The 24515-nt window shown below is 43.7% G+C and overlaps 1 protein-coding gene across 2 annotated transcripts in view; it reads left to right on the top strand.

The window, feature by feature from the left end:
• The window catches only part of LOC308119177 (kalirin-like), a 150739-nt gene that overhangs the window by 78429 nt on the left and 47795 nt on the right, over positions 1 to 24515 (top strand). For both annotated transcript variants that reach the window (XM_080479027.1, XM_080479028.1), the window contains exons 16-38: positions 772 to 941; positions 1775 to 1949; positions 2027 to 2300; positions 2964 to 3130; positions 3358 to 3477; positions 4660 to 4728; positions 4797 to 4946; positions 5362 to 5511; positions 6657 to 6771; positions 6846 to 6961; positions 7062 to 7184; positions 9616 to 9798; positions 10063 to 10184; positions 10660 to 10726; positions 10930 to 11039; positions 13033 to 13102; positions 13997 to 14086; positions 14384 to 14476; positions 14557 to 14668; positions 15825 to 16015; positions 16820 to 16921; positions 17004 to 17152; positions 17224 to 17326. In XM_080479027.1, coding sequence (XP_080335153.1) covers positions 772 to 941; positions 1775 to 1949; positions 2027 to 2300; positions 2964 to 3130; positions 3358 to 3477; positions 4660 to 4728; positions 4797 to 4946; positions 5362 to 5511; positions 6657 to 6771; positions 6846 to 6961; positions 7062 to 7184; positions 9616 to 9798; positions 10063 to 10184; positions 10660 to 10726; positions 10930 to 11039; positions 13033 to 13102; positions 13997 to 14086; positions 14384 to 14476; positions 14557 to 14668; positions 15825 to 16015; positions 16820 to 16921; positions 17004 to 17152; positions 17224 to 17326 — 3021 coding nt within the window. The remainder of the gene's footprint in view (positions 1 to 771; positions 942 to 1774; positions 1950 to 2026; positions 2301 to 2963; positions 3131 to 3357; positions 3478 to 4659; positions 4729 to 4796; positions 4947 to 5361; positions 5512 to 6656; positions 6772 to 6845; positions 6962 to 7061; positions 7185 to 9615; positions 9799 to 10062; positions 10185 to 10659; positions 10727 to 10929; positions 11040 to 13032; positions 13103 to 13996; positions 14087 to 14383; positions 14477 to 14556; positions 14669 to 15824; positions 16016 to 16819; positions 16922 to 17003; positions 17153 to 17223; positions 17327 to 24515) is intronic.

Genomic DNA, 24515 nt, shown 5'->3' on the forward strand with positions numbered 1-24515 from the left:
TGCAGTTAATGTTTAGTAAAGCATCAATATATAAAAAATGACAAAGAACAGGTATAGTCACTTAGGTTATGTTTCAATGTTGGCAGCTGCCATGTTTTTGACAAAAGAGGTAAATGGCTGCTCGGTAACATAGAATTTTCTGGTGGACCCTCTATTGGTATATCAATTTTTTTGACGCATGACTTCTGTAATCCATCGGCTTTATGTTGGAGGCTGGGTGTCTTTCCATTTAAGTAGAAGTCTCCTGACTAGCAGGGAGCAAAAGGCCATTATATTTCTAAAGCGCCGAGGGAGAGGAGGGGCTCCCGGGGCCTCAACAAACAGTGAGATCGTTGGAGATGGATCTCCGGCTTGTTTCTTTAAAACTAACTGGTTAAGAACAGGAAGAGTTACAGAACACAGCACTTTTCTAATAAAATCACATTTTTCCGGACACTGGTACCTGTTTTGAAGATGTTTAGACTTCTGCAGCTCAATGATGTGATAACGTTCCTGATTATCAACCCAACCTCTTCAAATCTGCATTTTTTTCTGGCTCTGGCACTGCTTTTATTTTTTTTTATTTTAAGACAAATTTCAAAACAAAACTTGTTATAATGCAAAACTTGTATGACATGATGTACTTTTTAATAATTCCACTGTTCATTTGGCTTTTTTTTTGTGTGTGTGTGTGTGTGTGTGTGTGTGTGTGTGTGTGTGTGTGTGTGTGTGTGTGTGTGTGTGTGTGTGTGTGTGTGTGTGTGTGTGTGTGTGTGTGTGTCTCTCCTGCAGCTGTGGTCGTGGATGGAGGAGCTGCAGAAGCAGCTGCTGGACGACGTGTGCTGCGACTCGGTGGACTCGGTCCAGACTCTGATCCAGCAGTTCCAGCAGCAGCAGACGGCCACGCTGGAGGCCACGCTCAACGTCATCAAGGAGGGGGAGGAGTTGATGCAGCAGCTCAGGTGAGCGCCAGCACGTCAGTCCAACACGAGAAAGAAAGATTTATGTTGCAACATTAATACCTTCTCGATGTCAGATTCTGAATTAAAAAGGTATAAAACAATTATAAGTTTAGAGGATTTTCACTGTTTCACTCTGAGTGTGTGTACAAACGTCTAAGTACACTAATCTCCCGGTGACTTTCCTTTAAGTGTCTAATGGGATTTCACACCAGTGGGATAAACTCCTGGGATTATACCAACCGAGAGCGCATCAGTAGCTTAAAAGAATTCTAGAAAGAAGTAAAATAATTGGTAGTAACACAAATAAGGTTGTTTAATATCGACAAATAATATGAAATGTAACCAAGGAGAAGTGAAAAATGAGGGTCAGCTTGCGTATAATAACTAATGGTTAAGAAACTGGTTCCAAAGTGATGGAAAAAATGACCTTAAAGCCGTAAAACTCAACCACAACATGACATTAAAAATTAACCAGTGGGCATAAAATGAGAAAGAAAGTTGCTAAATGTGCATAAAAAGAATGAAATGTCTGAGGTTGAAAATGATCACGTGCATTTTTAAGTATTACAGAAACATTAGGAATTACCACAAATTGAAGAAAAAATGTTGATAGACGCAAAATAACAAAACCCAGTTAAATAGACCACATAAAGACGTTTAAGTGAGCTTAAAGACCAGATAAATGACTTAAAAGACTTTAGCGGGAAACGTCACGCTTCCAAAAAAAGGTTTATTTTTTGATAAAACTGTAGATTCTAAATAATTTTTAAACTGAAAGCTGGTGTCTAAAGTAAACGCTGAGTTAAACAATTCTTCTGGTTGATTTTCTGCAGAGACGCAGCCATGTCCACCAACAAGACGCCTCACTGCAGTTCCATCGCTCACATCCAGGGGGTGCTGCAGCAGCTGGACGAGGCGCAGGGCCAGATGGAGGAGCTCTTCCACGAACGCAAAATCAAGCTGGACATCTTCTTGCAGCTGCGCATCTTCGAGCAGTACACCATCGAGGTCAGGGAGAGCGGGACCTCCACCCTCCGGTCGACATCCGGCCTTTTCACCCTTTTAACTCTGTGAAACTTCCACAGGTCACGGCGGAGCTGGACGCCTGGAACGAGGATCTGTCCCGCCAGCTTAGCGACGCCGGGCGATCGGGCTGCAGCAGCGGAGGAGGAGGAGGAGGAGGGGGCGGCGGCGGGGGAGGGAGTGGCGGCTCCTCCGGCGGCGCAGAGGACATCAGCCTGGCCGAGCAGCGGCTAAAACGTCATGCGGAGCGGAAGGCCGCCATGAACAACATGACGTACGAAGTGATGCAGCAGGGTCAAGACCTGCACCAGTACATCATGGAGGTCCAGGCGTCAGGTAACCCCCACACACACACACACACACACACACACACACACACACACACACACACACACACACACACCGGGGGGAAAGTTCACCGATACCCACTGCTTGGCCTCAAACTGAGGCCCACTCCTCCATCTTGCCGGTGGGTTCACTTGTGGCGCTTATTTTTGTCATTGCAAAACACACACACACACACACACACACACACACACACACACACACACACACACACTGACTAAAAGCAACCTCAAACTACAGTAAAACTCGAGTAAAGGCAGCAGGTAACACAAAAATCACTTCACTCTCTTGTAAACAGGATCTAAAACACGACAAACCTTCATATGAGTGTTTGATGTCAGTCATGGTGTTAATCTGAGTGTGATCACAAGCTGATCACAAGCTGATCACAAGCTGATCACAAGCTGATCACAAGCTGATCACAAGCTGATCACACTCAAACAGAAAGAACAACCGGGAATGTTTTATGCAGGATGTCAGTCAGTCAGGATCGATGGGATCACACACCTTCAGGGTTCACAAAGAAACTCTGTGTGTGTGTGTGTGTGTGTGTGTGTGTGTGTGTGTGTGTGTGTGTGTGTGTGTGTGTGTGTGTGTGTGTGTGTGTGTGTGTGTGTGTGTGTGTGTGTGTGTGTGTGTGTGTGTGTGTGTCAGGGATCGAGCTGACCGGGGAGAAGGACATGGACCTGGCCTCGCAGGTTCAGGAGCTGCTGGAGTTCCTCCACGAGAAGCAGCAGGAGGTGGAGCTCAGCGCACAGCACACACACACCCGGCTGGAGCAGAGCCTGCAACTGCGCCACCTACAGGCCGAGGTCAAACAGGTAAACATACCTACAGGCCGAGGTCAACCTCAAATGTGGGTTTAGATGTATAGAAGAACAGGCTGATATTAAGAAATAGCCTGAGGCTGAAGCCATGGCCTCCGTGTTTCCATTTTCACAACATGCATTCACCCGGGTCTGGAGAGAAATAAATGTAAACTGCTGACTCAGCCATTTTTACAACCACTCGGTGGTGATCCTCCTGGCCTCTGTCTTCCACGCTCCAGGTGCTGGGCTGGATCCGTAATGGTGAGTCCATGTTGAACGCCAGCATGGTGAACGCCAGCTCCCTGTCCGAGGCCGAGCAGCTGCAGAGGGAACACGAGCAGTTCCAGATGGCCATCGAGGTACACACACGTCCTAATTACCGCTGCGCAAAGCCGCTTTACTGTACGTGACTGATAATTATTTCAATGTGTATTGCTTTGAATGGTAGCAGATGGGTACGCATGCGCACACACACACACGCAAACACACACACATGCTTTGTAATCTGTGTGTGTACCAAGCTTTGTAGCAGTCATTATTTCATTCTGCAATGATTTTTGAAGAGTTACAGATGCTTAATCACCCCCCCCCCCACACACACACACGTACATGCGCACGCTGAAATCCATCTTAATGCCATCTCTGCACACTGTGTGTGTGATTGTGTGTGTGTGTGTGTTTGTGTTACGCTTTGCACTTCCCTTAAATAGCTGACTTCAGAGGTCTGCGAGAGGTAAAAAGCCTTTGGTCAGCATTGCATCACACACTCATGCATCACTGTGGAACAACATGTGTGTGTGTGTGTGTGTGTGTGTGTGTGTGTGTGTGTGTGTGTGTGTGTGTGTGTGTGTGTGTGTGTGTGTGTGTGTGTGTGTGTGTGTGTGTGTGTGTGTGTGTGTGTGTGTGTGTGTGTGTGTGCCTTCTGCATAATTCCATAAGTCCTTTACAAACTCATGAAAGCAACACAAGGACAGAAATAGAAAAGATGGTTTTTAATAGCGATGCACTTAAAAACTGATCGGGTTGCTCCGTAAAACCAGATTTTAAATTCCCACTTTAGTGGTTTTTCTTCTTATTCCTCCAGTTGAAGGTAAGAAATTTGAAGCTTTTTTTAATGGCTATATATAGGGAGCAGTTCAACATTCACTTATTACTCATATTTAAATAGCTTTGATTCCATTTTAGCACAAGTTATGTAACGGGTAAAGTCGTAATAACTGCACTGTGACTAAAGATTAAACTGCATTAGTCCACTTAAAAATAAAAAAATTAAATTAAAATGTTACGCTACATATTTTGCAGTTGAATCGGTGCAATGTGATCTGGGTGACGGAGCTCAGACTGCCACCCCCGCGACCCGGAAACGGATAAGCGGGAGAAAATGGATGGATGGATGGATTTTGCAGTTGTTTTACAGTGTCATTGAAGTGGCTTTCCTTGCTCACAAGCTTTGATTAAAAGTTTAAAACTACCGGAGTAAAGCATGGATGCTGTTTTAGTTGGTCATTTGACTAATAATAACCAGATGTCTCCCTCCTCAGTCCCTCTTCCATGCCAACTCCCTGCAGAAGACCCATCAGAGTGCTCTGCAGGTCCAGCAGAAAGCCGAGGTAACTGCACCGTCTCTCCCCGGAGTCCAGCTGATGTTCCGAGTGCTTCATCCTCTTGTTTCTCTCAGATGATGCTGCAGGCCGGTCACTACGACCCCGAGGCGATCCGCGGCTGTGCCGAGAAGGTGGCCGTCCACTGGCAGCAGCTGATGCTGAAGATGGAGGACCGGCTGAAGCTGGTCAACGCCTCCGTGGCCTTCTACAAAACATCTGAACAGGTGTGTGTGTGTGTGTGTGTGTGTGTGTGTGTGTGTGTGTGTGTGTGTGTGTGTGTGTGTGTGTGTGTGTGTGTGTGTGTTAGCCCCAACCTTTTTTTATTCTCTTTTAATAAATGATAAAAGGAAATGTGAAAACTTTTATGAGTTCCAATTCATAATATAAAATACTAATAACAGATATTAAAAAAAACCTGTATCATGTTGTAGTTGGATAGTTAAAAAACTAAAGGAGTCAAAAATCAATATGAAGTTGAGATTTGAGTCTGAAGATTGAATTGTGGCATTTTAAAATCAACTGTAGAAAAAAAAGAGAACGTGTGTGTGTGTGTGTGTGTGTGTGTGTGTGTGTGTGTGTGTGTGTGTGTGTGTGTGTGTGTGTGTGTGTGTGTGTGTGTGTGTGTGTGTGTGTGTGCAGGTGTGCAGCGTGCTGGAGAGTCTGGAGCAGGAGTACCGGCGGGATGAGGACTGGTGCGGCAGCCATGATAAGCTGGGCAGCTCGGTGGAGAGCGACCACCTTCTACCTCTGATCAGTAAACATCTGGAGCAGAAAGAAGCTTTTCTTAAGGTCGGCGCTCACACACATCAACAGTCTGCTGCTCTCACACTCAGACAAGCTCATGTTTCACATATAAGACATAAAATAACCTGTCGGTGAAAACGATCGCTATAATCTAGCATCTTGCTCATTAATCCACCCTGTCTTTTCTATAATTAGACACGTAAATCATTATAAGATGATACGTTGGTGCATTACTTGTTGATCTTTGTAGAACTGTGATTGTTTTGATGGTAGATTTTGCCACAAATGTGATTAAATTAAGCTTTTTTCCAAAAAAAAAAAAAAGCAGTGTCAAATAAAAAAAAAGTACTATAATTTGAGTGTCTTTTATTTTGAAATTGCTCATATTCAAATCTTTTCATGTTTTAACAAAAGTCTATAGGGACTGCAACTGACTTATTAAAAGAGGGGCTACATTACAAAAGTAGTTTTTGTATTAATTTACAGAGTGCAGTATGTATGTTACAGCCTAACTAAACACAGTTATGCTCATTGTGAACACTCCTGTGGTGGAAAAATAGTGATTAAAGTGATTGAATAATTTCCCTCTGGGATTAATAAAGTATTCTGTTGTATTCTATTCTATTGGAATTGTTTTGTTCCAGCAGCACACGGACATCCCACAGACACCATCACTCATTAATGAACAAAAGGTATAATATTAAATATTTACAATAATAGGTATAGATACAAATACAGTTTTATATACAACTAGAAGGGGCGCTCGCGAGAGTGCACACCTTCACCAACGCCACTATTCTTTGTGGAACTGAGTGAGCATCACTTCCAGGATAATCTTTTATCCCACAAGACATCACTTGGAAACGTTTAACAGTGACTAAAATGTTTGAAAATTAATAAATAGTTTTTAACAACATCGGAAAATCTAGAAATACCGTCATGGAAAAGTATAAAAATGTGAGACTTATGACTGTTTTGAGGATCATTACAATTTCTACCAGCTTCATATCTCAAAGAATAAATATAATGCAAACATAAAATATTGCTCATTTATTGGGAATCTTGATGTAACTGCTGTTTTAACAGATATTGATATTATTAGAACCTGATTAAGAAAGAGTTAGTCCCTCTTTATAGGTTTTTTTTTCTGTGTTTAACCTCCATGTTGTTGTATCTTCATGTTTCTCCAGGCGTGCACTCTGGCCCGGAGGAACGCCGAAGTGTTTCTGAAGTACATTCACCGGAACAACGTGAGCATGCCCGGAGCTGCCAGCCACGCCAGGGGTCCCGAGCAGCAGGTCAAAGGTCAGTGCCGCCAAAACGCCGCTGCTCCCAACCTGCTTGGGACGTGTGTTGGACATCGTTTGTTGTGTGTGCAGCCATCCTGAACGAGCTGCTGCAGAGGGAGAACCGAGTCCTTCACTTCTGGACCTTAAAGAAACGCAGGCTGGACCAGTGTCAGCAGTTCCTGGTCTTTGAACGCAGCGCCAAGCAGGTCAGAGAGTGAGCACATGCAGCAGCCGGTGGACCTCAACAGCGAGCGTCGGCACTGATCGCGTGAGTGTGTGTGTTTGTGTGTGTTTGTGTGTGTGCAGGCACTGGACTGGATCCAGGAGACAGGTGAGGTGTACCTGGCCACGCACGTGTCACCTGGCGACAGCAGTGAGGAGACTCAGGAGCTCCTCAGCAACTGCCATCACTTCAGACTCAGTGCAAAGGTACGTTAAGAGACAAAGATCGGATACTAACCGCCTCCTGTTGCCATGGCAACGGGTCCAGGTCAACACGTTGGTCCTGTTGCAGGTGTGTAAGGTGTTTTTGTTTGCAGCGCTGCAACTCAGGTTCATCTATAATTTCAATAATGAGCCTGTTTTTCCATAACGAGGACTGAATAACTGTAAGTCGGGGTCTTTAATAGTAGCTGGGGCATCGATAGTTGATAGGGTCAGTAAAAGTTTGTTAATAACAAGCAGAGGTCAAGTCAAGACCTTTATTTGTCACAAGCACAATTATACACAATATAATATGCAGAGAAATGTGTTTAGTACCTGTTCCAGACCTGAGGAACTGTGATAACTATAATATGTTGTGTCCTGCTGCGAGGCTGAGTGAACCCGCAATGCAGAAACGAACAGGCGCAAACTGTCTCTGGGTCTGAGGCTGGGAAACTCCAGAACACACAGAAACGCTGTGGCAGGCTCGGTGGATCCCGGCGGGGAGAACACCACTGGGAAGACTGGACACGTGGAAGGTGTGGCGGGTCCTGGCCACGGGGAAAAAAAGACAGGATCAAAAACTCACCCAAAGTATCAAACTCAAATTCTTCAGCAGCTGCTGGAATCAAAAAACTACAACAAAGGACGAGGAGGGTGAAACAAAAAGCGCAACCAGGCTGGAAAAACTGACAAAAACAAGGAGCAGATTCAAAAGGACTGTCTGCTTAAGTGAAAGCAAAAAACAGCTTCACGCATAACGTAAATCACAATAGTTCAACAATTTATACGGAGACCATGATACACAAGGCTGGCGAGAGGTCTCAACCGAGGCAGGTAAACTGACGATCTGACGACTACAGTCGTGGCCAAAAGTTTTGAGAATGACACAAATATTACATTTTCACAAAGTCTGCTGCTTCATTTTCTATAATGGCAATTTGCATATACTCCAGAATGTTATGAGGAATGATCAGCTCAACTGCAATTAATTACAAAGTCCCTCTTTGCCTTGAAAATGAACTTTATCCCCCAAAAAAACATTTCCACTGCAGTTGGGCCCTGCCACAGAAGGACCAGCTAACATCATTTCAATGATTCCTCCGTTAACAAAGGTGTGGGTGTTGATCAATCTGTCATGATAGAATAACAGACTGGAAACTTTAAAAGCAGGATGACATCATTGTTCCTCTTCTGTTAACCATGATTACCTGCAAGGAAACATGTGCAGTCATCATCGCATTGCACAAAAAGGTCCTACCAGGGAGGTTTATAGCAGCTAGTAAGGTTGCACCTCAGTCAACCATCCATCAGATTATCAAGAACTTCAAGGAGAGAGGTTCAGTTGTTGCTCCAGGGCACCCAAGAAAGTCCAGCAAGCGCCAGGACCGTCTCCTAAAGTTGTTTCAGCTGTGGGATCGGTCCACCACCAGAGCAGTTTGCTCAGGAATGGCAGCAGGCAGGTGTGAGGGCATCTGCACGCACAGTGAGGCGAACACATTTGGAGGAAGGCCTGGAGTCATGAAGCCACTTCTCTCCTAAAAAACATCAGGGACAGACTGATATTCTGCAAAAGGTACAGGGATTGGACTGCTGAGGACTGGGGTAAAGTCCTTTTCTCATGAATCTGGGGCGTCTGGAAAAAAGCTTGTTTGGAGAAGACGAGGTGAGCGCTCCCATCAGTCCTGTCTCATGTCACCAGTAAAGCATCCTGAGACCGTTCATGTGTGGGGTTGCTTCTCAGTCAAGGGGAGTGGGTTCTCTCACAATCTGGCCTAGAAACACCGCCATGAATGAGGAATAGTCCCAGAACGTCCTCCCAGAGCAAATTCTCCCAACCCTCCAAGAGCAGTTTGGTGATGAACAATGCCTCTTCCAGCACCTTGCCACAAAGCAAAAGTAATAACTAAATGGCTCGGGGAACAAAACATTAAGATTTTGGGTCCATGGCCAGGAAACTCCCCAGATCTTAATCCCATTGAGAACTTGTTAATCCTGAAGAGGCGGGTGGACAAACAAAAACCCACAAATTCTGACAAACTCCAGGCGTTGATTATGTAAGAATGGACTGCCATCAGTCAGGATTTGGTCCAGAAGGTGATTGACAGCCTGCCAGGGACAATTGCAGAGGTCTTGGAAAAAGAAGGGTCAACACTGCAAATATTGACTTGTTGTCGTCAATAAAAGCTTTTGATACTTATGAAATGATAATAATAATAAATGGCCGCCTAGGACAGTAATCTTCTGCCTTGCCACTAAGGCAGGCACAGGAATAAACACACAAGAAATAAATAGAAATAGGAAGAGACAGTTTGCACTTGTTCGTAACTCGAGCTTATTCAACATATCCAGGCGCTACGGCTGCACAATAGTGATGGTGGTGGTTAATCACTCATTACATGGCAAAGTCATTTATTTTTCTGAATCCGTCTCTCAGCAAACCAAGGAGAAGGTGAAGCTGCTGATCCAGCTGGCCGACAATCTGGTGGAGAAAGGCCACGCCCACGTGTCGGAGCTGAAGCGCTGGGTCAGCACGGTGGATCGCCGCTACCGCGACTTCTCCCTGCGCATGTCCAAATACCAGGAGAGCCTGGAGAGGAGTCTGGGGGTCAGCTCCGAGGTGGGAACGCTCATGTCTTTGATTTTACAAACCCGGGGGTTGTGCGGGCCAGTCAGAGATGTTGCTGGATTGTTCTAAAGTCAGCATGAAGTTCCTGCGTGATTCCTTACTGAGTTTCATCTGTCAACATGTTAGAATTTGGGCCTGATCTGTTCTCGTACCACGTAAAACATCTCAACCTTTTGCGTCCCTGGGAAGATATTTCCAGTGTCAGGAAAAATATTTTTGCCGATGTAATTGACAGAACTGTGTCCGTCTGTGCAGGACAACAAAGACTTGGAGTTGGACATCATCCCCGCCAGCCTGACGGACGATCCAGAGGTCAAACTACGAGACCCGAACCACGAGATCAATGAAGAAAAGAGAAAATCTGCCAGGAAGAAAGAGTGAGTGAAGGAATGAAAGAAGGACCACAGAGAGACGTCAAAACCAAATGGACAAAGAGAGACCCAGAATCACTACAAGCGGACGTAATAAAGATAAATATTAAAGCTTTTACAGCAAAAACCTACAGACATGGAGTTAAAGAAGAAACATAAAGACACCAAATGACCATAAAGAGACATGAAAGCAACAATTGCAAACTCAACCACAACATTTTCTATTTTATCTCATGACGACTTTAAAAGTAAATAATAATTATTATTGTGCTTGTTTTAAAAAATGTTTTTGAGTTTTGCGAAAAAACAATTATATTAAAACCAGAATGATACCAGCATCAGTTCTATATAAAACATCTGGTGTGTGTGTGTGTGTGTGTGTGTGTGTGTGTGTGTGTGTGTGTGTGTGTGTGTGTGTGTGTGTGTGTGTGTGTGTGTGTGTGTGTGTGTGTGTGTGTGTGTGTGTGTGTGTGTGTGTCAGGTTCATCATGGCAGAGCTGCTGCAGACAGAGAAAACCTATGTCAGAGATCTGCAGGAGTGTCTCGAGGTGAGAAAAAGGAAAACGTCTTTTTTATCTGCATAACACAGATTTTACCTGCTGCCTTGCTCACGTGTGTGTGTGTGTGTGTGTGTGTGTGTGTGTGTGTGTGTGTGTGTGTGTGTGTGTGTGTGTGTGTGTGTGTGTGTGTGTGTGTGTGTGTGTGTGTGTGTGTGTGTGTGTGTGTGTGTGTGTGTGTGTGTGTGTGTCAGACGTACCTGTGGGAGATGACTAACGGTGTGGAGGAGGTTCCTCCCGGCATCGCCAGCAAGGAGCACACCATCTTTGGCAACATGCAGGAGATCTACGACTTCCACAACAAGTGAGCAGCGTGCGCACGGTTTCTGATGAAGCCTCTTGTGAACGATGGGATTGCCCGTACGAATAAAGTTTAATAAACAAAGTCCAGGAGACGACATTGCTGAGCAAACAGATCAGCTTTTTAGGTGTTTTAGTCTTTTTACGATCTGAACTCTCTAAGCCACAGTTCTGTTTTTAAAGTTTGATCGGATCAATAAATGTTTCATGCAGTTCGACGTGTCACTCCATGTTTATGTCTTCTGTTTTTATTCTGTGTGCCTGCCTCTTTAAGAGCACAATGACTAGAATGACGACGCCTTTTTAATTTCAATCGTTTTCCTCTGCTATATTTACGTCACGAAGCAGGACATAAACAGCCTCTCAAAACCGCTGATGCAGATAAACGCATCACTCTCATATGACCTTTTTTTAGTAACGAGTAATCTAATGTGTTTCTACTTCTAAACCAGTGATCAACCAACTCCTTCTAACGATAGGTTCAGCTAGAACCGGAACCAACAAACAGCACAACGACACAACTGCAGAGATGTTCCACTATTTTTGTAAATTTCCTCAGTAAAAAGAAATTGGCAGGAAGCCCCGCCCCTTTTTAAGCACCAACAGTTATAATGTTTATGTTGTGATGGTGGAGGCGTGTTCTCGGCAGCTGCTGAAAGTAACTAAAAAAATATCTTGTAATCTAACGTAGTTACTTTTAAAAACAAGTAATCAATAAAGTAACCACGTTACTTTTATAGGAGTAACTAGTCATCAGTAATCGGATTACTTTTTCAAAGTAACTGTACGAACACTGCTCAGAACAGAATACTCTGCAACAATCCCAAAACAGTGCAAAAGATTTTCCATTCAAAGTGAGATGAGATTTTGGTTAAACTAAGAGCATGTACACAAAAAGCACAATAAAGCTTGTGGATAATATAATGTGGTATAATGTGGTATAATGTGGTATAATGTGGTATAATGTGGTATAACGTGGTATAATGTGGTATAATGTGGTATAACGTGGTATAATGTGGTATAATGTGGTATAATGTGGTATAACGTGGTATAATGTGGTATAACATGGTATAATGTGGTATAATGTGGTATAATGTGGTATAACGTGGTATAACGTGGTATAATGTGGTATAACGTGGTATAATGTGGTATAATGTGGTATAATGTGGTATAACGTGGTATAATGTGGTATTATGTGGTATAATGTGGTAATAGTGCGCTATGACATCTGTTAACAATTCTGCAAACCGTTTCCGCAAAACATCTGAAAACTTGTCCAGCGAGCAGCACACACAAAGTTTCATCTGAAATTTTCTTGCTTCCTTTCCTGTCTCACTGATGTCGTGTCTTTTTTTAAGCCTAGATGTCATTTATAGTGGCGTAAAGAATGCACTGATTCATATTTCTGAGACAGGTTCGTAAAGATTACAGAGAAAATTTAGTTGTTGAATTTTTATTCATAATAAAATTTATGTTCTTCAGAAAAAAACCCAAAACTAAAGCAGAACAAATAACACTCAATTGTTCAACTGATCATCCGAAAGGGTGTAGGTTAAAGCAAAAGCTTATACACTCCTACCCTATCACAAAAAAACAAAAACAAAACAAAACTCTCTAAAACTCCGACTCGATGCGAGAGATCTGTCACGCAGCAGTAAAAGCTGATCTGCCTTCTTACTGTGAACAATCACACTTTAAAGGCTTAAAGGAACAACAGATGTAAACCTGAAGACAAGTAGGAGTTCAGTGGAGCAGAGTTCAGATCTCCCTGCAGCACAAAGTCACGTCATGTGTTGCTGCTTTCTGAAGAATACAAGTCAGAAATGATGGACGTGGTTTTTAGACATTCTGCACCAGGAAGCATCGTTAAAAAAATGCTCATTAGTGAAATTGCATTCATTTTTTTTCATATTTCACTGGTCTAAGTTTAAACCTCGAGGTTTGAGGACACGTTGTGATTCACTGTGGTGTGTGTGTGTGTGTGTGTGTGTTTGCAGTATTTTCCTGAAGGAGCTGGTGAACTACGAGCAGCTTCCAGAGGACGTCGGTCACTGCTTCGTCACCTGGGTGAGACGAACAGCAGAGCTCAGCCTTTACACTCTTAAAATAGGAAACGTTGACCCGGACAGAACTAAATGCACTGCTACCACGAATGTCAATCTGTTAATCCCATTAAATCCAGCCCTGTGGTTAAAAGGCCTTAGAGCAAGTAGTCCAGGCGTGTCAAACATAAGGTCCGTGGGCTAAAATGGGCCCGTAAGAGGCTCCGGTCCTTCCACACCAAACACATTGCAATATTTGTGAGTTTGGGACATTTCACTGTATTTTGCACCTGAAGATTTCATTAAAATTGGCTTCATGTTGAGTCACTTTCGGTAGTAGTTTTTGTGAAATTATAGACACTTTCATCATGTATACTCTGCACCACAACGTAGAAAAACTTTAAGATTTAAAGGTTATTGTGGCACTATATTACCAGTCCGGCTGGTTTGTATGGAGCTCCTGAACTAAAATGTACTTGACACCCCTGAAATAGTCGATCCGGGTGAGGTTAGATTGGTTTTTTTTGCAGATCTGAGCTCAAAGCAAAATGAAAAGTTCAAAGTGATTCCATCAACTCAATTAATCAATTATAGATGCATATTTACAGCATTAAAAGAATCAAACTCTCTTCCATTGCCTGTATAAGGACTGTCACTAATTGTCATTACGACCGCAGAATACTGAAGATGAGAGATGAGATTGTGCTCACGGGCAAGTTGGTGGTTCAGTTCCCCCTACTCTCAATGTCCAAGTATCAGTTACATGTACACAATACATTTGGTACTTGAAGTGGGCGCTTGATGGGGGAAATGACATTGGTGTCACTCTAAATTTAGCGTGACGTATAAGACGGAGTCCAGAGAGGCTGATGATGAACAGAGCTGGAGAAAACCGAGCTTCTCTTCTGCTGTTTTCCAGGCCGATAAGTTCCACATATACGTGGATTACTGCAAGAACAAGCCGGACTCCAGTCAGCTCGTGCTGGAGCACGGCGGCACCTTTTTCGACGTGAGTAAAACTTTGGGTTTTCAGTGGCATGAACCAAATAGTTTTCATTCCATCTCATGATCAGTTGCTGCAAAATACAATGGAAATACATAAATATTTCTTTTATCATATCAGATTCAGAGGTTAAAAAAAAAAAAAAAAGGCTTTTCCTCTTGTAAATGTTTTGCACTTCATGTGTTTGATCAGCAGATGGTGCTGTTTCATCATTAAAGTCGACTTTCCAACTGGCAAACCTGGACCGTTCACCTTTAGTCCAGTTTTCTTTCTTAAAAGATACTTTTTTATTTTGTTCTTCAGGACATTCAGCAGAGACGTGGGCTGGCCAACTCCATCTCCTCCTACCTCATCAAACCGGTCCAGAGGATCACCAAGTACCAGCTCCTGCTCAAGGTAGAAACAGCTCAGACCCTGCCCGCCGTGGAGCTGCTGCTGGCTTCCTCTCATCCTGTTTTACTCCTCTGCTGCTCCAGGAGTTACTGTCCTGCTGTGAGGAGGGTAAAGGGGAGATTAAAGATGGTTTGGAGGTGATGCTCGGTGTTCCCAAGAGAGCGAACGACGCCATGCATCTGGCCATGATGGAGGGTGAGAGACCCTCGACACCACTCTGGCTGCTCTGTGCTTCTTCCATCGTCTCCAACAAAAGAATAAACAAGAGAGATTTTTGATTTAGTTTAATTAGTTTTGTGATTTTCATAGAAAAGATCATGTTTTATTGCATGAATTTCATAATGTTGAAGTTTCATATTGACAAAATCTCCGTTTCGAGTCTTTGTTTAGTTTCTCATGTGGAGTTTGTTCTTCAGTGTCAATGATTTTAAATGTTAGGTGTCAAATTCATTTCAGTTCAGGGGCCACATACAACCTAATTTCTATTATAGTGGGCCGGACTGGTAGAATAATAGTGCCATAATAACCTTTAAATTCCACCTTTAATGTTTTTCTTTGTTGTGGTGCAGACAGAGTCAACACGGTGAAAACGTCTATATGTTCACAAAACCAAACAATTACCATTGAAATTCACCACAATCTCAACAGAAAACTAATTTTAATGATTTAATAATTTTAATTTACAAATTCACCTTGTCAGCGTGGCTTTGAGGTGTGATAGTAACCGGGTGAATATTTTCCATGGCAGCATCACTGATATCTCAGCTCGGGTCTGTTGTCTTGTCTTGTGTTGTCTTGTCTTGTCTTGTCTTGTCTTGTCTTGTCTTGTCGTGCCGTGTCGTGTCGTGTCCGCTAGTCTTTAGAAATCTGTGTGCTAAAACCAACTTTAATGAGACCCCAATCCGTCCTGGCAAACCACCGAGCAAATTATTAAGATTACATAGAAAACATTGATTTTTGAACACATTTCTTGAGTTGAGTTTGTAAAAACATCCGTAATGCAGTAAGTTGTTTTGGACGTTTCACTGAATTTTGGACCAGTTTCCATTAAAACTGTCATGATGTTTAGGTTGTAGTCATTTTCAATATTATTTTTCATTACATTTTCATCACGTATACACTGTGCCACAACAAAGAAAAACTGCAAAGTTTAAATATAAAACTTATTATGGCTCTACTTTATCGATCCGGCCTTCTCAAGATGAAATTGTTGTGTATGTGGCCCCTGAACTAGAATGTGTTTTAAACCGATCCATGTGGAAACGTTTTCATCTCTGCTTTGCTGCATCTCAAACAAAATGTGTCGGTGCTGATCCTCGGTGACGGTGCTCCTCGTCCTCTCCTCCGTCAGGCTTCGAGGAGAACCTGGAGGTGCAGGGCGAGCTGATCCTGCAGGACAGCTTCCAGGTCTGGGACCCTCGCTCTCTCATCAGGAAGGGGCGAGACCGCCACCTCTTCTTATTCGAGTTCTCACTGGTCTTCAGCAAGGAGATCAAGGACTCGGCCGGCAGAACCAAGTACCAGTACAAGAACAAACTACTGGTGAGGAGTTCGTCTGGCTTTAGCTGACAGTGGTTGTTGGTTTAGGTGTTGATGGGATCTGTCATGAGTTTGTTTTTCCTCTAACAGTAGCTGATTTTACACATATTGAGAAAAAGACATCGGAGGTTTGTTCAGTGTAAATATGACGCTTTTGCTTTTAAACTAAAATTAACTCAAATGTGTTCGACACAAGATTGAAAGACCTCGTATTTCAGGATTGATTTGATCAGTGCGAAGGAATTAGGGTTTCTGGCTGAATGTTTCTGCTCCAGTGGAGTGATGCCACACTACTTCACCTCATCACGTCAATCAAAAAAGGTCTTGTGTTGCTTTCAGCAAACCTAAATGACAAACTACACATGAAAACATCAACTTGTATTGTGATACTTATTGTATACTATAGATCTTTAATATTTCCTTATTTGTCCTCAAAGTGTATTGTCTTCATTTTCATATCCAAAACAGAAATTAGTCTGTTTTTTCTCCTGAAAATATACAGTAGACACGCAAAAGTACTTCAGTGTGTTCGATAGAGTTTATGTGGGTCAGATGAAAAAAACATTTTTCAAGTATGACTTGTTTTTTTTCTTCATATGACTGTGTTTCCTGGATTTGTGTGTGTGTGTGTGTTCGTGACTCTGGAGGACGTCACCTTCTCCTCAACTCACCGTCTTTTAACTGGTGATTGACTGAATAAACTAGAATATCTGTGTCTATTCCTCGTTGCTCTTTGTGTACTGATGGGGGTGTATCAGACAGAAGCAGCAGCTTTGAAACGGAACTTTTGTCCTGGTCCTCCTGCAGACATCGGAGCTGGGGGTGACCGAGCACATCGAGGGCGACCCGTGTAAATTTGCCCTGTGGGCTGGACGGACTCCGTCCTCCGACAACAAGACTGTGCTGAAAGTGGGTGAAAACTTTGAATCGCGCATTTCGAGGTTGTCTCTGCTGAAAGTGTTGCGTAACGTGACCGATGCGCCTCCTTCAGGCCTCCAACATGGAGGCCAAACAGGAGTGGATCAAGAACATCAGGGAGGTGATCCAGGAGAGGATGACCCACCTGAAGGGGGCGCTGAAGGAGCCTCTCCACCTGCCCAAGACACCGGCGCTGAGCAAACCTCGGACCAACGCCAGGAGGTGAGGGAGCGCGCGAGGACGCACCTGCATCCGTGAAGGAGAAAGGAGGCGCTCATTGTTTGTGTTCACAGGGACGGAGCGGAGGACGGAGACAGTCAGGGAGACGGCAGCAGTCAGCCAGACACCATCTCCATCGCCTCCAGAACCTCCCAGAACACCATGGACAGCGACAAGGTAGGAGGACCAAGAAACTCCTGCTTCATCATTTCTTATGGAAATTATCTTCTTCCACTCCTTCATTTATCCACTTTCCTCTCACCTCCTTCTCCTCCTTAATGTTCCTTTTTCTCCTTGTGAGGAGGTGCACATCCTCACCATCTCTCTCCTCTACGTCTATCTAGTGTTTTTTCACTTTTATTTGAGTTTGGTTCTTTCTGTCCTCCTGCAGTCTTTATTTCTTACAGGTATGATGATCTCAGAGTTCCATTACTCATTTCTACAGCCGACACTTTTTTTTTAATGAAGGTCTCCAACATTAAATGTGTCCTTCAGGAGACTTGATCACGTGTGCAGATGATGCAGCTGCATAGAGACGAGTCCTTGAGCAGTTCACTGAGTGACAGAGGAGGTGAAGTTCAGTTTAAGGTTGGAGGAGGTGTGGTTTGTTGGAAGAGCTGAAGAGTTCGCAGCTGGGGCTGGAAGAGGAGCAAGAGCAGCTCGGCTGTGGGTTGGAGGAGGTGAATCTTGGCTCTAGGAGGTGTTTTAGCTTTGTTCGGGGTTGGAGGAGGTGGAGCTGCCATCACGTAGCTCCTGGTAAGAGGAGAAGTAGTTGAAAACAGGAGGAGGTGCTTCCAAGAAAAGAGTGGGAGGATATTCACAGTCAGAGGAGGTGAAGGTCAGCTTAGCAATGGAGAAGACGTTTGTGTCCTGGCTGGAGGAGGTGCTGTTTCCGGTTCAGAGGAGGTGCAGATGGTTTCGGGTGTAGAGGAGGTGCAGGTAGTTTCAGGTGTAGAGGAGGTGCAGGTAGTTTCAGGTGTAGAGGAGGTGCAGGTAGTTTCAGGTGTAGAGGAGGTGCAGGTGGTTTCAGGTGTAGAGGAGGTGCAGGTAGTTTCAGGTGTAGCGGAGGTGCAGGTAGTTTCAGGTGTAGAGGAGGTGCAGGTGGTTTCAGGTGTGGAGGAGGTGCAGGTAGTTTCAGGTGTAGAGGAGGTGCAGGTGGTTTCAGGTGTAGAGGAGGTGCTGTTCCTCTGACCTGATGAGCTGATGACCGGCAGCTGTCTATCAGCTCCAGTTCCACTCAGCAGGGCAGGAGCAGGGGCTGTGGGATGCAGGCAGAGCTGCAGGAGGTGCAGATAATCTGGCTCCTGCAGGAGGTGCAGTTAGCAGCCATGTCTCCGTCAGTGATTAAGAACCTGTTCCGCCTGTGTGCAGGCGTCTGTGCTGACGCCTCCTCCCGTTCAGCCTCTCACATCCAAGTAAGACCTGCTGCTCCGTCATTCTGACAGTTAAAGTGTCACTTTGTTATTTTCCAGCTCAAGTAGAAAAGATGGACATCATGATATTTTATTGTTTAACTGAGCGTGTGCAGGATGGTGGAGTGGCTCCTTGGTGGTTAAGATTTGCAACAAGTTGAAGCGATATTATGCTTGATGAGTCACAGTTGTTTCCGCGGGCCGTCGCTCAGGAACCTCTTTGGTTTGGCTTCTTCTGATTTCCTCTCTTTTTGGCTGATTTGACCAGATTTTATCTACAAAATGTGATTTTGATCTCAGATTTGCTTCTAAACATGTTTGGACCAAGATGACTCCTCTTTTTTAAAGGGTTCATTAATGCAAGGAGGTATTGATGAACAAATGTTGTTTTCATGGAAAAAGCTGTTGTTTCCATCTTTAAATGCTTCTAATTGGTCTCAGGAGTGTTTAACGGTACCACTGATCCTGTTCAGTCTGATAGACGATCCACAGCCTGACGTGCAGCAGTTAAACCTTCTGAAGTTTAACATGATGTTGATGTTCTGACCCCACATATAAGAACCTCACGTTTTCAGCCCCACTTTGAAAAGCCTGTTATATTGAACAATGAGTTTTTTCGCACTTCGGGAGTGCTTTAAGATGGGATTGGAAGCTTCTTGAACTTAATTCAAATTTGTTATTGGCTTCATGTTTTTTCTCAAACACTTTTTCAAATAGATTTTTAAATGGATCTGAAATTGGTTTGAATTTAATGTGGTTTCGGGTTAGAAACAAAAACGAGGAAACCTTTTCCTTAATCGCCTGAATTGTCAAAGAATTGAACAGAACTGCTGCTTGATATTAAACTGAGTAACTGGGTGGTTGCACAATCACAGAGTGACTCCATGTTTAAAGAGCACACAATTCTGTTTAATGCAGAGGTTAAATCAAAAAAGGTTAACATTTGAGTTGGCTGTCTTACAAAAACAACATGACCACGCTTAAACATTTAAAGAAAATTCAGCTCTGACGTGTTTTAAGATACGTCCTGGTGCAAAACAGCCAAATGTTTTCTATTTGCACCGTTCATTTTATTCATTCACTGCTTCACTGATGTATTAGCTGAGATCTCCAAAGTGAATGTTTTTTCTTTTTTTTTCCCTCCCAAACTTAAAACTAAATCTAAATTTAAGCTGTCTTGTGGATTAGGGGTTAGGGTTAGGCCACGTCGGGTCGTCTGGCTGTTTGAGCCGATGACCTGGAGGTTGAAACCCCGACTGTAGCGTACAGATTCATGTAGAAACAGTCTGCAACACAACGCCACCTTCAGTCAGTTTAGTCTGATTTCACCCGGGTTTTTTCTTTTTCTGTCTGGCTGCGTTACTACAGTAACCTCTCCCCCCCCCCCCCCCCCCCACCTCCCCCCACACACACACACACACACCCACCACACACTTCTGCCCACACTAATGTCAGTCATGGCCTCCTGTTGTAGTGTTACACAGACTGCCCTTTTCCTAGTGCAAGCCCACTCCTACATCCTCTTCTGTCTCTAAATGTCAGCACTGTGCGCACGCACACACACGCACACACACACGCACACACACACACACAGAGAAGCATCTCAAGTTGTTGCTCGTATTGAAACGCACACTTCTGTTCCATAGTGAACAGCTGTTTCCTGTGTGTGTGTGTGTGTGTGTGTGTGTGTGTGTGTGTGTGTGTGTGTGTGTGTGTGTGTGTGTGTGTGTGTGTGTGTGTGTGTGTGTGTGTGTGTGTGTGTGTGTGTGTGTGTGTGTGTGTGTGTGTGTGTGTGTGTGTGTGTGTGTGTGTGTGTGTGTGTGTGTGTGTGTGTGTGTGTGTGTGTGTGTGTGTTCTCTCCCTGTCCAACCAAAACATCAGAGTGAATTCTTCCATCCCTCTTGTGAGTCTCTGGGTGTGTTGTTGTTGTTGTTGTTGCCGCTGCTGGTTTATTGTTGTGAAGACCCAGAATCCTCCCGCTTGCTATTTTTGCACCGTCCTCTGCAGCCACCCTCCAAACATCCAAACCTCCGCCCTCCGTGTTGTTTTCATGTGTTCCGGATTTCGCGTGCTGATGCAGCAGAGCAGAGTTTGAACCGCGAGCTGCTCTCTGCTCGATTCCTGGTTGAAGTGTCAAAGCTCATGCAACACTGTGAAATGCCCCTCTGTTACGTTGCAATGCATTTGCATAAATTTGCACTATTTTTGAGGCTGTTTCACTTCATATTGTTGTAGAGGACTTATCAACGGCATTCCTGCAAACATGTTAGATATGCGAAAGGGAGGGGGGAGCAGAGGCGTGGGGGGGGGGGGGGGGGGGGGGGTCATGACTGAAGACTGTGGATCTCATGGTGGTCAGGTGGGCTGGAGTCACAGGGTGTGATGGGTGAAGCTCCGTGGTGTGAGGAGTAATGTGGAGGAGGAAGTACAGATTGCAGGGGTGTGAAACATAAAGATCCTATCAGACCTGCGGGATGACAGGATGACTTAAAGTGTGAATTTTTAATCAGATGTAACTGCTGTTGCTAATTCATGACTACAACACTGAGTCCTGAGCTGAGAGATCAGAGGTGCTGCAGTGAAGGATCACTGTAGACATTAGGTTCCATTGTCAGTGGCTTCAAGGAACGTTGTCGTGTCAATAGACGCCCAAAACACAACAAAATTGATTTATTTTTTTTTTTTTTAAACATTGTCGTGTAAGCGAGGCCTTAGGTTTGAAACCCTGCATGCTGGAGCAGCGGAATACGACCAGTGTGCAAGATTTAGTTACATTTTACTGTATTATGCATCGAGATGCATTATTAATATTGGCATAATGCTGAAATTGCACTTATTTGACTTGTAAATGTAAAGTTATCATATCTGTTTGCACTCCACCCAAAGGAATTGACCAGTAATTTGTTTATATGGTGTTACCACGAACAGAATGAGGCTGTGTGAGGTCACCGCTCTGAAATGAGTTAAACGCCTCTGTCTTACAGCAACATTACAGGAGAAGTGCTATATGTAGAACATTAAGACAATAGAGAACGGACAATTAAAAGTACTGCAAGTAGTCCAGGTAAAGTTGATAATCTCCAGAAAGTAGTATTTAAATGCTCGATTCTTTTACAGCCCAGTGCGGTGGTAATTTCTTCAGTTGTCCCGCCAACCCTTCTTATGAGCTTGTGAACGGGAGTTTAGATAATTCAGGATTTTATTGAATTAATGACCTGAACAGGTGTTTGTTCCTTTAATGTCTGTCTCTGTGCAAAGGAAGACAAACAGTGAGCGGCAACGCCTCGCTGATTAATATTTACAGAGGACATGTAGATATTAATCCAGTAACCAGGCTGTTAATCATCAAGTCAGTAAATTAAACTTGTTTTACATCATTCAGGACTGGAAGAATCATAAATCAGTGGACTTCCCTCCAGTTTGCTCATTTGTTTCCAATCGGGTCTGATTTGACCTCGCGGTACCAACCGACATCAAACAACTAAAACATGCAACCTGCACACAGAACCCCCCCAACCACACCACAGCCAGGTCCGTTCTGACGAGCTTTAACAAACCAATCCTGTTCGTGTATCAACTGAAAGCAGCTGGATTGAAAGGGAGAAACTAGTTTATGGGATAAATCAAGTTTAGTTTTTACAGCATGTGAAAACCAGCCGTCCAACGGAAGTTTTATTTTTATATTATTTCAGGTGTTAAAAGGTCTAAAAGTAGCTCTGGACTAGTTCACAGGTGAATCAAGTGCTTTCTAGACATCCAGGCTGGATTTGGGATTTTGTCTTTTCTTTTCAATCGTTCATATTTATTTTGGTTTGGCTTTTCAGTATTACAGGTTTCGTTTAGTCCCATTAGTTTTAATGATCTTCTCATCACGATGGCAGTGATGGACAGAAGTCCTCAACTTGTTTTTCTCCCAAACTACATTTGACATTTATCCTCATATTCTGTCTTTTCTGTTTGATCTGAACTTTCACTGTCGTCCACCGTGGGTTTCCTCCTTTTGTATTTCATGTCTTTGGTTCTGTTTTTGCCATATTTTTGTCTCTCTCTCACATATGATAATAACAGCCCGCCGGTGGCATCGTCACATATTCCACTGGCTCGGTGTGTGTGTGTGTGTGTGTGTGTGTGTGTGTGTGTGTGTGTGTGTGTGTGTGTGTGTGTGTGTGTGTGTGTGTGTGTGTGTGTGTGTGTGTGTGTGTGTGTGTGTGTGTGTGTGTGTGTGTGTGTGTGTGTGTGTGTGTGTGTGTGTGTGTGTGTGTGTGTGTGTGTGTGTGTGTGTGTGTGTGTGTGTGTGTGTGTGTGTGTGTGTGTGTGTTCAGGGTGGAAGCTACTGTTCCCGGTGTTTTTTTTTTTTTTATTATGTGACGCTTGTGTGAGTTTTTTCCTCCACTTTCCTCCTCACTTCTGGCTTTGTTTACGTCGGGTTCCACCTCTTTCATCGCCTCCAACTCTTTAGTTTCAATATTTCTCTCTTGTGTTCTCTTTTTCTCGATGTTTTGATGCTGCCGAAGCTAAGAAAACCGCGCCGAACGCTGGAGTTTAATAATATGAAGTACCAGACCATCTGGCAACAGTTGTAGTTTCATTATTTGTTTGTTTTTTTCTTCTTATGTGGGAATTTTTTTAGTTTTTCATAAACCTGCATGTGACAATAGCTTGCTTTGATTAGTAAACAATCAGTTTATTGTCTACTGGACTTGATCGTAGTTGGATTAACACATCGAGACAAATGGGTTCACCATGTGTCATTTGAAATGTTTCCAGCTGAAAAGGTTGAGTCTCTTAATGTTGTTAACGACTGGATGAGTTATGAATGTGTGTATTTAAAGGAAAAGCTGAAGATAGAAGAGTCTTGTTAAAGCAAACTTTGGAGATTCAAAAATATCCCATCCAACACAAAATGTCATCTGTGCATGTTTCAAGGGAAACACATGGTTTGTGTGTTTTTAGTTTCAGAAAATGTTTGCGTTTTCATAACACATTTTGAAAACACTGTAGTTATCATGCCAGGCCACCAGTGGGCACTGTTGTTGGTTGTTTCTGCAATGAACCCCCCCCCCCCCCCCTCCACACACACACACACACACACACACACACACACACACGCTCACAGAGAACCAATCCGCTCTAAACATTAACAATGGGAGCATTTTTGAAAAGATGCTTTCCCCCTGTTTCCATAGAGATGGCATTTTTGAAAAATTTGGAGCATTTCCATTATAGGAGCAAGTTTAATTTCTTTGTTTCTTTGAATGGAGCGGTGCATATTAATGTACGGCCATCTCTTCACGAGGTTACCGTAAATATGCTGGATTTAGCACAAGGCTAATTTCAATCCGTTGTCCTCCATAAAACCACACGAGGTTACAAACATAGAAAAACAGTGTTAATGCTTAAACAAAACAAAACGGAACAGTAATGCTCTAAATTAGTTAATTATTTTGTGTATAGTTTGAAATATTTTCATTCCTTTCTCAGATTCTTCTCCTTCTTAATCTCCGGCTCGTCCTTTCTTGTGTTTATTTATACCAGCGTGTGGTGACTTTTTTTGAGACAAAATCAAAATCAGTGTTGTTCACACATAATGAAATCTCAGGAAACATCATCGCTTCCACGAAGTTACGACTTCCACACGTAAAGATGTTGTGACCTTTCTTTACCCTCGGCTGACGAGTGGCCTTAACTGACCTTAATGTTAAACCGGAGCCACAGGCGGAGCGGTCATTTCATCCGGGGCCTGTGAGGACTTTCTCCTCCACCGAAGCTCTGCGGCCAGCGTACACGAGCTGCTGCCTCAGCCGAGGCTAAAGCCCACATGTTGTTAAATAACTCCGTCCTGTATCACAATGTGGAATTTTTCTTCACTGTGACGCGTCGTCGCTGGAGTGAGTCGGCTGTGGTTCGGTCTGTGGTCGCCGTGTTATTTAAAGTGGAGGACGACTCGGCGTCCT

The sequence above is a fragment of the Lipophrys pholis genome (assembly GCF_963383615.2).
Source record: "Lipophrys pholis genome assembly, chromosome: 13".
Classification (NCBI taxonomy): Eukaryota; Metazoa; Chordata; class Actinopteri; order Blenniiformes; family Blenniidae; genus Lipophrys; species Lipophrys pholis.